The sequence below is a fragment of the Mobula hypostoma genome, chromosome 13, assembly GCF_963921235.1.
Source record: "Mobula hypostoma chromosome 13, sMobHyp1.1, whole genome shotgun sequence".
Lineage (NCBI taxonomy): Eukaryota > Metazoa > Chordata > Chondrichthyes > Myliobatiformes > Myliobatidae > Mobula > Mobula hypostoma.
In genome coordinates, this window is record NC_086109.1 from 30,086,750 (window position 1) to 30,101,346 (window position 14,597).

Consider the following 14,597-nt stretch of genomic DNA (forward strand, 5'->3'; position numbering starts at 1 on the left):
TACCTCTATCATATCTCCCCTCATTCTTCTACGCTCCAGGGAATAAAGTCCCAACCTATTCAACCTTTCTCTGTAACTGAGTTTCTCGAGTCCCGGCAACATCCTTGTAAACCTTCTCTGCACTCTTTCAACCTTATTTATATCCTTCCTGTAATTTGGTGACCAAAACTGAACACAATACTCCAGATTCGGCCTCACCAATGCCTTATACAACCTCATCATAACATTCCAGCTCTTATACTCAATACTTTGATTAATAAAGGCCAATGTACCAAAAGCTCTCTTTACGACCCTATCTACCTGTGACGCCACTTTTAGGGAATTTTGTATCTGTATTCCCAGATCCCTCTTCCACTGCACTCCTCAGTGCCTTACCATTAACCCTGCATGTTCTACGTTGGTTTGACCTTGTCAGTATTAAACTCCATCTGCCATTTTTTAGCCCATTTTTCCAGCTGGTCCAAGTCCCTCTGCAGGCTCTGAAAACCTTCCTCACTGTCTACTACACCTCCAATCTTTGTATCATCAGCAAACTTGCTGATCCAATTTACCACATTATCATCCAGATCATTGATATAGATGACAAATAACAATGGACCCAGCACTGATCCCTGTGGCACACCACTAGTCACAGGCCTCCACTCAGAGAAGCAATTCTCTACCACCACTCTCTGGCTTCTTCCATCGAGCCAATGTCTAATCCAATTTACCACCTCTCCATGTATACCTTGCGACTGAATTTTCCTAACTAACCTCCCATGCAGGACCTTGTCAAAGGCCTTACTGAAGTCCATGTAGACAATATCCACTGCCTTCCCTTCATCCACTTTCCTGGTAACCTCCTCGAAAAACTCCAATAGATTGGTCAAACATGACCTACCACGCACAAAGCCATGTTGACTCTCCCTAATAAGTCCCAGTCTATCCAAATGCTTGTAGATTCTGTCTCTTAGTACTCCCTCCAATAACTTACCTACTACCGACGTTAAATTTACTGGCCTATAATTTCCCGGATTACTTTTCGATCCTTTTTTTAAACAACGGAACAACATGAGCCACTCTCCAATCCTCCGGCACCTCACCTGTAGACAGCGACATTTTAAATATTTCAGCCAGGGCCCCTGCAATTTCAACACTAGTCTCCTTCAAGGTCCGAGGGAACACCCTGTCAGGTCCCGGGGATTTATCCACTTTAATTTTCCTCAAGACAGGAAGGACCTCCTCCTTTTCGATCTGTACAGTTTCCATGATCTCACTACTTGTTTCCCTTAATTCCATAGACTTCATGCCAGTTTCCTTAGTAAACACAGACGCAAAAACCTATTTAAGATCTCCCCCATTTCCTTTGGTTCCGCACATAGCCGACCCCTCTGATCTTCAAAGGACCAATTTTATCCCTTACAATCCTTTTGCTCTTAATATACCTGTAAAAGCTCTTTGGATTATCCTTCACTTTGACTGCCAAGGCAACCTCATGTCTTCTTTCAGCCCTCCTGATTTCTTCCTTAAGTATTTTCTTGCACTTCTTATACTCCTCAAGCACCTTGTTTACTCCCTGCTTCCTATACACGTCATACAACTCCCTCTTCTTCTTTATCAGAGTTGCAATATCCCTTGAGAACCAAGGTTCCTTTCTTCTTGGGCTATATACATTATTGAAGTATTGGTTGCGTTCTTCTTCCCGGTATCTCTTGTATGTTCTGTTTCCTCTCCGGGTTCGTGGGTCGAGCCTATCGTCAATCCTCCTTGTTGTGGGTTGACTTTAGGGTTTATGGAGTCTATTATTAATTTTGTCTCCTGGAATACTACTGGTCTTAATCTTCCTATTAAAAGGAAAAAAGTTTTTAAAGTGTTCCGGAGACTTAAAGCGCAAATTTTATTCTTACAAGAGACCCATGTGCGGAGGGGGGACAGACTACGTTTTTTTAAATTCTGGAAGGGACAACAGTTTCATTCAAACTCCAATGCTAAGATTCGAGGCGTCTCTATTTTTATAGACTCCTCAGTTACTTTTATACAACATGATATTATTTCTGATCCGAATGGTAGATTTCTATTGGTTAGTGGTTTACTATTTAATAAAAAAGTAGTTTTGGTTAATGTTTATGCTCCTAATATGGACTGTCCGGAATTTTATAAATCATTATTTAATCAGTTTCCGAATTTGAATGAGTTTTCATTGATCTGGGGCGGAGATCTTAATACCTGTTTGTCTCCAGCTTTGGACCGTTCGGCTCCTTTACGGACCTTACCTAATAAATCTGCAACTTTGATTAATTCATTCCTTTCTGATTCTGGGTCGACGGACATTTGGCGCTTTTTGCATCCTCAGGAAAAAGATTTTTCTTTTTTTTCACATGTTCATCATTCCTATTCAAGAATTGATTATTTCTTTATTGATTCTCGTCTTATTTCCTCAGTGATTAAATGTGATTATGATTCTATAACCATTTTGGATCATGCTCCACTTAAGCTTTCTATTAAAATTCTGGCCAATATACAAAATAATAGACAATGGCGTTTTAATTCGCTATTGCTTCAGGACTCGGACTTTGTTAACTTTATGAATGAACAGATTGATCTTTTTTTTTACAATTAACTATACAGAGGATATTTCTGTCAACATTCTTTGGGACACTTTTAAAGCTTAGATTCGTGGTCAGATTGTCTCGTATTCTGCTGCTTTGAGGAAGAAGCTGAAGCAGGAGGAGTTGGTAATTGTGGACAAGATTAAGGAAATTGATAAGAAATATGTTATAGCTCCTTCTGAGGAGTTATATAAACAAAGAACTGAACTTCAAATGGAACACAGTTTATTACTCTCGTCCTGGATTGTAAACCAATTAAAGAAAACAAGAAGTGAATTTTATGTACACAGTGACAAAATTGGCAAACTGTTGGCTAATCAACTGAAGTCTAATTATGCTAAATCTCAAATTAATCAGATTTTTAACCAAAATGATTGACTGATACTTGATCATGTGGGGATTAATCAAACCTTCTGTGATTTTTACTCTTCCTTATATCAATCAGAGTCTCCTCGAGATTCTAAATATATGAATGATTTTTTAGGTAATTTAGACTTCCCTGAGATTTCACAGGATATGGCTTCTATGTTAGATACTCCCATTACCATGGATGAGATTAAGAATGTTATTTTCTCTATGAATTTGGGGAAAGCTCCTGGCCCTGATGGGTTTACCGTAGAATTTTATAAATGTTTTGCTCCTTCATTAATCCCTTGGCTCTGTAGGGTTTTTGAGGCTTCATTGAAACTTGGTAAACTTCCTGAATCTTTTAATAGAGCGTCAATCTCTTTAATATTAAAGAAGGATAAAGATCCTGCTCAATGTGCATCTTATAGACCAATATCTTTATTAAATGTTGATTCTAAAGTTTTTTCTAAGTTATTAGCAAATAGATTAGAAAAAGTACTTCCCTCTATTATTTCGTAAGACCAAACAGGTTTTATTAAAGGTCGTTACTCTTTTTATAATATTCGTACACTGTTAAATATCGTTTATACTCCCTCACAAAATGTTCCTGAATGTGTTATCTCTTTAGATGCCGAGAAAGCTTTTGATAGAGTAGAATGGCCTTATTTACTTAAGGTGCTTGAAATGTTTAATTTTAGCTCGAAATTTATATCCTGGATTAAACTCTTATATTATTCTCCTGTGGCCTCGGTCCGTATTAACTCTTTAAGTTCACCTTTTTTCCCTCTTTTTCGAGGTACTCGACAAGGTTGTCCTCTTAGTCCCTTATTATTTGATATTGCATTAGAACCTCTTGCAATTGCCATTCGAGAATCTCCAAATATTACTGGGATAACTCGGGGCTTAAAGTCCCATAAATTATCACTCTATGCTGATGATTTACTTTTATATATTTCTAATCCTCAAAAATCCATCCCGGCTGCTTTAGAGTTATTAGCACAATTTGGTCTTTTTTCAGGTTATAAATTAAATCTTAGTAAGAGTGAACTCTTTCCGATTAATAAACAACTTCCCTTATATTATAAATTTCCATTTAAATTGATTAATAATTATTTTTCATATCTTGGGATTAAAATTACTTGTAAATACAAAGATTTATTTAAGACTAACTTTTTACCCTTAATAGACCATATTACTCAACTTTCATCTAAATGGTTTCCTTTATATTTAACTTTGATTGGTCGTATTAATGCAGTTAAGATGTTTTTTTTGCCAAAATTTTTATATATATTTCAGGCATTACCAATCTTTGTTCCAAACTCTTTTTTTGACAAGTTGACTCTAAAATTTCTTCATTTATTTGGCAGAATAAAAACCCGAGACTGGGTAAAATACATGTACAGAAAGCTAAGAGAGATGGAGGCTTAGCATTACCTAACTTTAGATTTTATTATTGGGCAATTAATATTCGACCTATGAAATTCTGGTTACTGGACCAGGATATACTATCCATTCCTAAATGGGTAGTATTGGAATTACAATCTGTTCAGGGTTTTACACTTGGCTCTATTTTAGGTTCCTCTCTTCCTTTTGATTGGAAACGCCTTAAACAGGTGTCTAACCCGATAGTTAAATATACCTTGCGTATTTGGTTTCAATTCAGAAAATTTTTTGATCTTAATCAATTTGGGTTAGCGATTCCTATTTTAGGTAACATTTTTTCCTCCCTCTTTTACGGATCGTGCTTTTCAAACTTGGAAGACTAAGGGTATTTCACGGTTTTTGGATTTATATTTAGATGGTTCCCTTATGTCTTTTGAACAATTATCTAATAAATATAACTTATCAAGAATACATTTTTTTAGATATCTACAAGTTAGAAATTTCCTAAGTACTATACTTTCTTCCTTTCCAATGCTTCCTCCTACATACACTTTAGATACTGTAATCAACCTTAATCCATGTCAGAAAGGTGCATCGGCTATGATTTATAATATTATTATGAAACTTAGGAAAGCACCATTTGATAAGGTTAGGGTAGATTGGGAACAGGAATTGGGGTTTACCATTTCCGTGGATGACTGGGGGCAGATTTTACAATTAGTCAATACTTCCTCTATCTGTGCTAAACATTCCCTAATTCAATTTAAAGTTGTTCATAGAGCACATATGTCCAAAGATAAGTTAGCGCGCTTTTATTCTCATATTAATCCTTTTTGTGATAGATGTCCGGGGCAGATAGCCTCTTTAACTCATATGTTTTGGTCTTGCCCTACTTTGGAAACTTTTTGGAGAGACATTTTTAATATTATCTCTAAGGTATTGCATATAGATATCTCTCCTCACCCTATTACTGCTATCTTTGGACTACCTAAAATTTCCAGTAATCTCTCCCCTTCAGCCCGTAGAATGATTGCATTTCTTACTTTAATGGCAAAAAGATGTATCTTACAACATTGGAAAGAGCTTAATGCTCCAACTACCTTTTTTTGGTTTTCTCAGACGATATTATGCTTGAATCTGGAGAAAATTAGAAGCAATCTTTATGACTCCTCATTTAAATTTGAACAGACTTGGAGATCTTTTATTCAATATTTTCATTTAATGTAATATTTACCCTTCTTGTTTTTTTTTACTGTTTTTAATGGAGGTCGGGATTGAGGACGTGATTTTAGGTTTAACTCTGTTTGGTTTCAAGTTAGCCCATTGCTTTGCTTTGCTTTTAGTTAGTTGCACGGTGGGTTTTTTTTGGGGGGGGGTTTCCTTTTCTCTATTGATATATATATAAAATTAGTATACTATTATGTTACCTTGGTATGTTATGTTTAAATTACATTGTTTGTAGTATTTTTTTGTATTAATATCTTCTGTAATTTTATTATATTCTAACAGTGTATTAGTGTCTATATGGCTTACCTTTTTGTATACTTATTTAATAAAAAGATTTAAAAAGAAAGAGAACCAAGGTTCCTTATTCCTATTCACCTTGCCTTTAATCCTGACAGGAACATACAAATTCTGCACTCTCAAAATTCTTGCTTTGAAGGCTTCCCACCTACCGATCACATCCATACCAGAGAACAACCTGTCCCAATCCACGCTTTTTAGATCCTTTCTCATTTCTTCAAATTTGGCCTTCTTCCAGTTAAGAACCTCAACCCTAGGACCAGATCTATCCTTGTCCATGATCAAGTTGAAACTAATGGTGTTATGATCACTGGAACCAAAGTGCTCCCCTACACAGACTTCCGTCACTTGTTCTAACTCGTTTCCTAACAGGAGATCCAATATTGCATCCCCTCTAGTTGGTCCCTCTATATATCGATTTAGAAAACTTTCCTGAATACATTTTATAAACTCTAAACCATCTAGACCCCTAACAGTATGGGAGACCCAATCAATATATGGAAAATTAAAATCCCCTACCACCACAACTTTCTGTTTCCTGCAGTTGCCTGCTATCTTTCTGCAGATTTGCATTTCCAATTCTCTTTGACTATTGGGTGGTCTGTAATACAATCCTACTAAAGTGGCCATACCTTTCCTGTTTCTCAGCTCCACCCACAAGGACTCAGTAGACAAGCCCTCTAATCTGTCCTGCCTGAGCACTGCTGTAATATTTTCCCTAACAAGCAACACTCCCCCACCTTTCATTCCTCTGCCTCGATCACATCTGAAACATCGGAACCCTGGAATATTTAGCTGCCAGTCCTGCCCCTCCTGTAGCCAAGTTTCACTAATTGCTACGACGTCATAATTCCAAGTGTCAATCCACGCCCTCAACTCATCCGCCTTCCCCGCAATATTCCTAGCATTGAAATATATACACCTCAGAAGATTTTTACCACCACTCACAACCTTTCTATTAGTGGATTTGCTTGAACTTTTAACATCATTTATTTTCACCCCAGCCACACTGTCAGCTCTGGTACTGTGGTTCCCATTCCCCTGCAAATCTAGTTTAAAGCCCCCCCAATAGCATTAAGAAACCTCCCTGAAAGGATATTGGTCCCCCTGTAGTTCAAGTGTAACCCGTCTCTCTTGTACAGGTCCCGCCTGCCTAGAAGAGATCCCAATGATCCTGAAATCTGAAACCCTGCTCCCTACACCAGTTCTTTAGCCACTTGTTCCTCCTCCAGAGCATCCTATTCCTACCCTCACTGGCACGTAGCACAGGCAGCAATCCTGAGATTACCACCCTCGAGGTCCTGCTTTTCAACTTCCTACCAAGCTCTCTATACTCACTCTCCAGGACCTCCTCACTCTTCCTTGCTATGTCATTGGTACCGATGTGCACCACGACATCTGGCTGATTACCCTCCCACTTCAGAATGTCATGCAATCCATCAGAGACATCCTTGACCCTGGCACCTGGGAGGCAACAAACCATCCTGGATTCTCTGTCACGACCACAGAACCTCCTATCTGCACCTCTAACTATCGAGTCCCCTATCACTACCGCTCTCCTCTTTTCCCCCCTCCCTTCTGCACTGCAGAACCAGACCCAGTGCCAGAGATCCGGCTACTGCAGCTAGTCCCAGGTAAGTCATCCCCCCCAACAGTATCCAATGTGATATACTTGTTGTTGAGGGGAATGGCTGCAGGGGAACCCTGCTCTGCCTGCCCTTTCCCCTTCCCTCGCCTGACAGTGACCCAATTTCCTGTCCTCTGCTCCTTTGGTGTAACTACCTCTCTGTAGCTACGATCTATAATCTCCTCATTCTCCCGAATGATCCGCAGGTCATCCAGCTCCTGCTCCAGTTCCCTAACGCGGTTTGTTAGGAGCTGCAGCTGGATGCACTTCCTGCAGGTGTCGTTGTCAGGGACACCGGAGGGCTCCCTGACTTCCCACATCCTGCAAGAGGAGCATTCCAACATACTGCCTGGCATTCTCTCTACGCTAGACAATCTGAACAAAAAAACTTACCGGAACCTACCCTGGCCTCTGCCTGTTGAGCCAAAGCCGCCCCACTCTGACTCAGTCCACTCCGACGATGGCGGCTACAACGATGGCCGCTGTATATGGCGGTCTGCTTTTTAAACCTTGGCGCGCTACGTCACGCGCCTGCGCAGTGCAGACCCTTCTCCCTGAGCAGCTTTTAAAAACAAAACGACTTTTTCGACCCGAATTCTTCCGCTCACTTCTTCAGCTACTTGCTTTGACTGAAACAAGAACCGTTGAAATTTTCCCTTTTTAAACCTTGGCGCGCTACATCACGCGCCTGCGCAGTGCAGACCCTTCTCCCCGAGCAGCTTTAAAAAAAAATGACTTTTTCGACCCGAATTCTTCCGCTCACTTCTTCAGCTACTTGCTTCGACTGAAACGACTGAGCAATTTCAAGTTCCTTGGTGTCAGCATTTCTGAGGATCTATCCTGGGCCCAACATATCAATGCAGTTACAAAGAAGTAGCTATATTTACTTAACCAACGCACATCAAAGTTGCTGGTGAATGCAGCAGGCCAGGCAGCATCTATTGGAAGAGGTACAGTCGACGTTTTGGGCTGAGACCCTTCGTAAGGAAGAGCGAGTAAGAGATTTGAAAGTGGAAGGGGGAGGAGAAGATAGGAGGGGGAGGGATGGAACCAAGAGCTGGACAGCTGATTGGCAAAAGGGATATGAGAGGATCATGGGACAGGAGGCCCAGGGAGAAGGAAAAGTGTAGAGGGGGGGAAAACCCAGAGGATGGGCAAGGGGTATAGTCAGAGGGACAGAGGGAGAAAAAGGAGAGAGAGAGAGAAAGAATGTGTATATATAAACAAATAACAGATGGGGTACGAGGGGGAGGTGGGGCACTAGCGGAAGTTTGAGAAGTCAGTGTTCATGCCATCAGGTTGGAGGCTACCCAGACGGAATATAAGGTATTGTTCCTCCAACCTGAGTATGGCTTCATCTTTACAGTAGAGGAGGCTGTAGATAGACATATCAGAATGGAAATGGGACGTGGAATTAAAATGTGTGGCCACTGGGAGATTTATTCATATACACACATTCTTTCTCTCTCTCTCCTTTTTCTCCCTCTATCCCTCTGACTATACCCGTTGCCCATACTCTGGGTCCCCCCCCCCACCTTTTCCTTTTCCCTGGGCCTCCTGTCCCATGATCCTCTCATATCCCTTTTGCCAATCAACTGTCCAGCTCTTGGCTCCATCCCCGCCCCGCCCCCCCCCCCGCCATCTTCTCCTATCATTTTGGATCTCCCCCTCCCCCTCTCACTTTCAAATCTCTTACTAGCTCCTCCTTCAGTTAGTCCTGACGAAGGGTCTTGGCCCGAAACGTCGACTGTACCTCTTCCTAGAGATGCTGCCTGGCCTGCCGTGTTCACCAGCAACTTTGATGTGTGTTGCTTGAATTTCCAGCATCTGCAGAATTCCTTGTGTTTAAGCTATATTTACTTAGGAGTTTGAGGAGATTTGGTATGTCACCAACAAAACTCATAAATTTTACAAATGTACCATGGACAGCATGCTGACTGGCTGCATTACTGTCTGATTTGGGGGGAGGGGGGTGTGGGAGGGCACTGCACAGGATTGTAATAACCTATAGAAAGTTGCAAACTCAGACAGTTCCATCATGGGCGCCAGTCTCACCAACATCCAGTACATATTTAAGGAGCGATGTCTCAATAAGGCGGCAACTATCATTAAGGACTCCCATCACCCAGAACATTTCCTGTTCTCGTTACTGCCATCAGGGAGGAGGTACAGGAGCTTGAAGGCACACACTCACCCATTCAGGAACAGCTTCTTCCCCTCAGTCATCGGATTTCTGAATGGACATTGAACTCATGAATACTAATTCACTACTTTTTTCCCCCTATTTTTGCATTAACTATTTAATTTAACTTTTTAAAAATACATACTTTAGTTTTTATTATGTATTTCAATGTATTACTGCTGCATAACAACAAATTTCACAATATATGTCAGTGATATTAAACCAGATCTGATGAGGATCAGTAAAGATCCTTGCCATCCAGGCCATGCCATCTGTTTGTAGCTACCATTGGGCAGGAGGTAGAGAAGCCTGAAGTCATACACCACCCGGTTCAAGAACAACTACTTCACTTCAACTATTTGGTTCTTAAATCCACTAGCAAAACCCTAATCGTTACAGTTCAGCATCACTATGACCACTTTGCACTAAAAACAAGTTAATTTTTCATATCCTAGTTGTGTTTCTCTGCAAGAAAAAAAGTGTATAATTTTTCTTGTGGATGCTTCTTATATGATGCTATGTACCTGTGATGCTTCTGCAAGCTTTTCAAAACACCACAGCAAACACATATTTGTACATGTAATAATAAATTCCATTTTGGCTTTGTCTTTGAGTGAGAGAAACAGGCAGGCAGAAGCTGTGTAACAAGTTGATGACCTTTAACCTTATCCAGCCAAGTTCTTTGGAAACTGGGAAGGTTGGTTTTCTGATATTGTTAAATTCCTTGTTGGCTGTGAGGGACAGTTCAGTGCAAGATCTGATACAACTTGATATGGTCCAAGCGAGTCTGTTGAAGGATAGATAAAGCAATTGGAAATAGAATGACAATGAAACAAAGACTTGCAGAAAACTGTAATGGCTTGTATATTTACCAGGTTTATTTCTTTGTGATGGAAGGTAATACAAATTGCTTTAGACTGGATGCTAGATTATTTGTTTGCATTTCATTTTTCTACTTTTCCTTAAAAGACTGGCAAGCACAGTCTGGGAATAGCAATGTGACTGCAGTCTTGTCTTTTCTCCAAAAGGCCAAGGGGATGAAAGGACCAATTTTCCTTTTATCTTCATCAATAATTCCACTGTTCGTTTTTGATGCCGATGCTTTTTGTTTGATAGGGATATCTACCTGCAAATATGGAAAGAAGGGAAATCACTTTGCAGCGAAAGCGGGAAGAATATTTTGGGTTTATTGAACAATATTATGATTCCAGAAATGAAGAACATCACCAAGATACTTATCGGCAGGTACTGACTGCTAGCATGCTACTTTGTATTGTAATTAAGGATTTTATAAAAAGATCTAAGTGAACTAGATGTATTCACTAAAGAGTGTATTATATCAGAGTGTGCAGTTATGTAACACTTTTCAGAAAACTAAAGCAAATTTGAAGAGATGTTACTGCTGTTGCATAGGCATACGTGCCTGCAGTTTGTAAGATATCACACATCAAAGTTGCTGGTGAACGCAGCAGGCCAGGCTGCATCTCTAGGAAGAGGTACAGTCGATGTTTTGGGCCGAGACCCTTCATCAGGACTAACTGAAAGAAGAGCTAGTAAGAGATTTGAAAGTGGGAGGGGGAGGGGGAGATCCAAAATGATAGGAGAAGACAGGACGGGGAGGGATGGAGCCAAGAGCTGGACAGTTGATAGGCAAAAGGGATATGAGAGGATCATGGGACAGGAGGCTTAGGGACAAAGAAAAGGGGGAAGGGGGAAAACCCAGAGGATGGGCAAGGGGTATAGTGAGAGGGACAGAGGGAGAAAAAGGAGTGAGAGAAAAAGAATGTGTGTGTATATAAATAAATAACGGATGGGGTGCAAGGGGGAGGTGGGGCATTAACGGAAGTTAGAGAAGTGAATGTTCATGCCATCAGGTTGGAGGCTACCCAGACGGAATATACAGTGTTGTTCCTCCAACCTGAGTGTGGCTTTATCTTTACAGTGGAGGAGGCCGTGGATAGACATATCAGAATGGGAATGGGACGTGGAATTAAAATGTGTGGCCAGTGGGAGATCCTGCTTTCTCTGGCAGACAGAGCGTAGGTGTTCAGCGAAGTGATCTCCCAGTCTGCGTTGGGTCTCGCCAATATATAGAAGGCCACACTCAGGTTGGAGGAACAACACGTTATGTTCTGTCTGAGTAGCCTCCAACCTGATGGCATGAACATTGACTTCTCTAACTTCTGCTAATGCCCCACCTCCCCCTCGTACTCCATCCGTTATTTATTTATATACACACATTCTTTTTCTTTTTCTCTCTCTCCTTTTTCTCCCTTTGTCCCTCTCACTATACCCCTTGCCCATCCTCTGGGTTTCCCCGCCTCCCCCTTTTCTTTCTCCCTGGGACTCCTGTCTCATGATCCTCTCATATCCCTTTTGCCAATCAACTGTCCAGCTCTTGGCTCCATCCCTCCCCCTCCTGTCTTCTCCTATCATTTTGGATCTCTCCCTCCCCCTCCCACTTTCAAATCTCTTACTAGCTCTTCCTTCAGTTAGTCCTGACAAAGGGTCTAGGCCCGAAACGTGGACTGTACCTCTTCCTAGAGATACTGCCCAGCCTGCTGCGTTCACCAGCAACTTTGTGTGTTGCTTGAATTTCCAGCATCTGCAGAATTCCTCGTGTTTGCATGTAAGATATCACAAACTGTTTTGAAATTAGTGATTAGATTAATATATTTTCGCATTTTTGGTTCATGGATAGATATTGAACAGAACTGTCATGACATCTTCTTACTGAAAGGGCAGGTAAAGTCCTTTCTTCAACTCTTCATGTGAAAGATGCATCATTCAGTACGTCAGCACCGATGACTGCTTCATAATGTCAGTCTGCCTAGTGTGTGAAGATATTGGAGAAGGAATTGAGCGTGGACCTTGGACTCAGATGTGAAATTTCTAACATTGAATTAAGAAATATGTTCCTTGTCTTTGAGGGACCTACCTTCAATCTGTTTGTAATTTAATAAAATAATCATAATTTAATAAATTATTTAAAAAGTAATACTGTCAGGAGACTTACCTGGATAGTTACAAATTATTTATCACACCTTAATTTTGTTTGTTAAATCAACAACTATAAGAAGTAATTTGACCTTTAACATATGTCACATTGCACAGATTAACCAGACTTGATGATTTTACTTTTTATCTCAAGAATTAAATTCTGATTATTAACTGAGTGAATAAAAGGGATTAAGCTGACAGCTGATGAATTGCCATATTAACTTAGTTGTTCAATAATTTCAATTATGATCAGTTTGAACCTTTGTATAATGTTTCACATTAATGTTTATCAATTCCACTGAGCTGGTTCTCTTAGTACCATGTGATTTTTAAGTAAGCACACTTAAAATCTAACCAGATAAGGGAAAGAAAAGCAATTAAGGATTCAACTTAACAACCTTCTTGAAAAATGAAATGCAACAAATAATAATCTTTTTGTTGCTGTGATAGAATCTAATTTTACCTTTCTGTTCACAGATTCACATTGACATTCCTCGAACTAATCCTCTCATTCCTCTCTTTCAACAACCTTCTGTTCAAGAGGTGAGAATGCCAAATATACACTTTATAATTAATATTACTTGGTATAAGATTAAAACTAAACCCCCAGAAGTGGTTTGAGGTCAGTTGTTCATTAGACCACTTTTAAAAACTATGGCCTCATTATATTTAATGTATAGGATACTTACCTTAAATAATGTAAAATAAAAAAGAAATACTTTGGGGGGAGAACTATCATATGTTGGAATCTTGTGGCAATCCCTCATGGATCAGTTTGTCAGAAAAGAGTGAGTGTACCTGTGCCATCACGTACTGGCTTTGCACTTGAATATCAACTTACCATGGAAACTGGAGAACAGTAGAATGCAGGTGTACTCTATATTGTTTCATCTCCATTGGAACTAGCACAAAACAAAAATTGAAACAGAAAATATTGTAAATTCTCACCTAATTAGTTATCATCTGTGGAGGTAGAAATAAAACTAATTTCACAGGCTAGTGACCTTGCATAAGAGCTCTCATGAACATTGATTAACCTAAGACATTAAGTCTGTTTCTGTCTTCATAGATATTGCCTGATCTGGTGAGTATTTGTAGCATTCTTTGGTTATACTATTTATTCAGATTTTCTTATGTCAGACTTAGAGCTGGAAAAGGAGCCTTGTATGGAGTGTGAGGATAGACTTACAAACTTCTCAGCTGTTCTCATATATTAGCACATTGTCAAGCACAACTTCCCTAGTCTAATAAAGATGCATGCAATTTTGTTTTTCTTTTCTAAAACAGTTAAGCTACCACTTCCTATGCTTTTAATTTCCAAAGTATTATTCTAGATTGCAAGGGCTGCATGATATTCTGATGCACCAGCCAATATTTGATACTTTTTCCATTATTACTGTTGTCTTGAGTCTATTATTTCCTTAGGCAAGTACTGCTTTTCTTTCCAAGGCAGTCATTATCACACCACTTTCTGAAGGTGCTTCACTGATGCTATTTTTTTCAGTCGTTTTTTAAAAAAGTAATATATTTTACCTCAGATCTTTACAACTGTAAAAAAAATAGTTCAAGGTGGTCTTTTATTCCTTATATAGGCACCAAATGCCATAATTAAAAAGCAGACTCCCAGGTACAGGAACTTGAAAGGATCCTGAATTGCATGGAAGCAATTATTACTGCCTTACTTTTTCAGTCCCTAAAGTGTCTTCCAGGGAAGTATCTGAATTATTTGAAAGCGGTATTTATGTTGTATTGCTTCACTCATATAGAGTTCAGCTTTGAGTAAAGTTAAATATATTTTAAAAAACTGAGTTCTTGATATTGATTACAAATCAGAATTTGTATTGATAATTTGCTGGAAAAAAATCAGTGTGAAATGCCAGTCACACACTTGATTAATTTCTGGTATGTCTGGTATTCTGTCCTCGTAGCATGAGAACATGTCTGC

General features: G+C 39.7%; 1 protein-coding gene across 5 annotated transcripts in view; it reads left to right on the forward strand.

Annotated features, from left to right (window-relative positions):
• Positions 1-14,597, forward strand: part of LOC134355515 (TBC1 domain family member 22B-like) — a 373,010-nt gene that overhangs the window by 149,619 nt on the left and 208,794 nt on the right. For 4 of the 5 annotated variants that reach the window (XM_063065500.1, XM_063065503.1, XM_063065501.1 and 1 more), the window contains 2 exons: positions 10,769-10,897; positions 13,130-13,195. The exons of the other annotated variant lie outside the window; for it this stretch is intronic. In XM_063065500.1, coding sequence (XP_062921570.1) covers positions 10,769-10,897; positions 13,130-13,195 — 195 coding nt within the window. The remainder of the gene's footprint in view (positions 1-10,768; positions 10,898-13,129; positions 13,196-14,597) is intronic. 5 annotated transcript variants of the gene reach the window in all.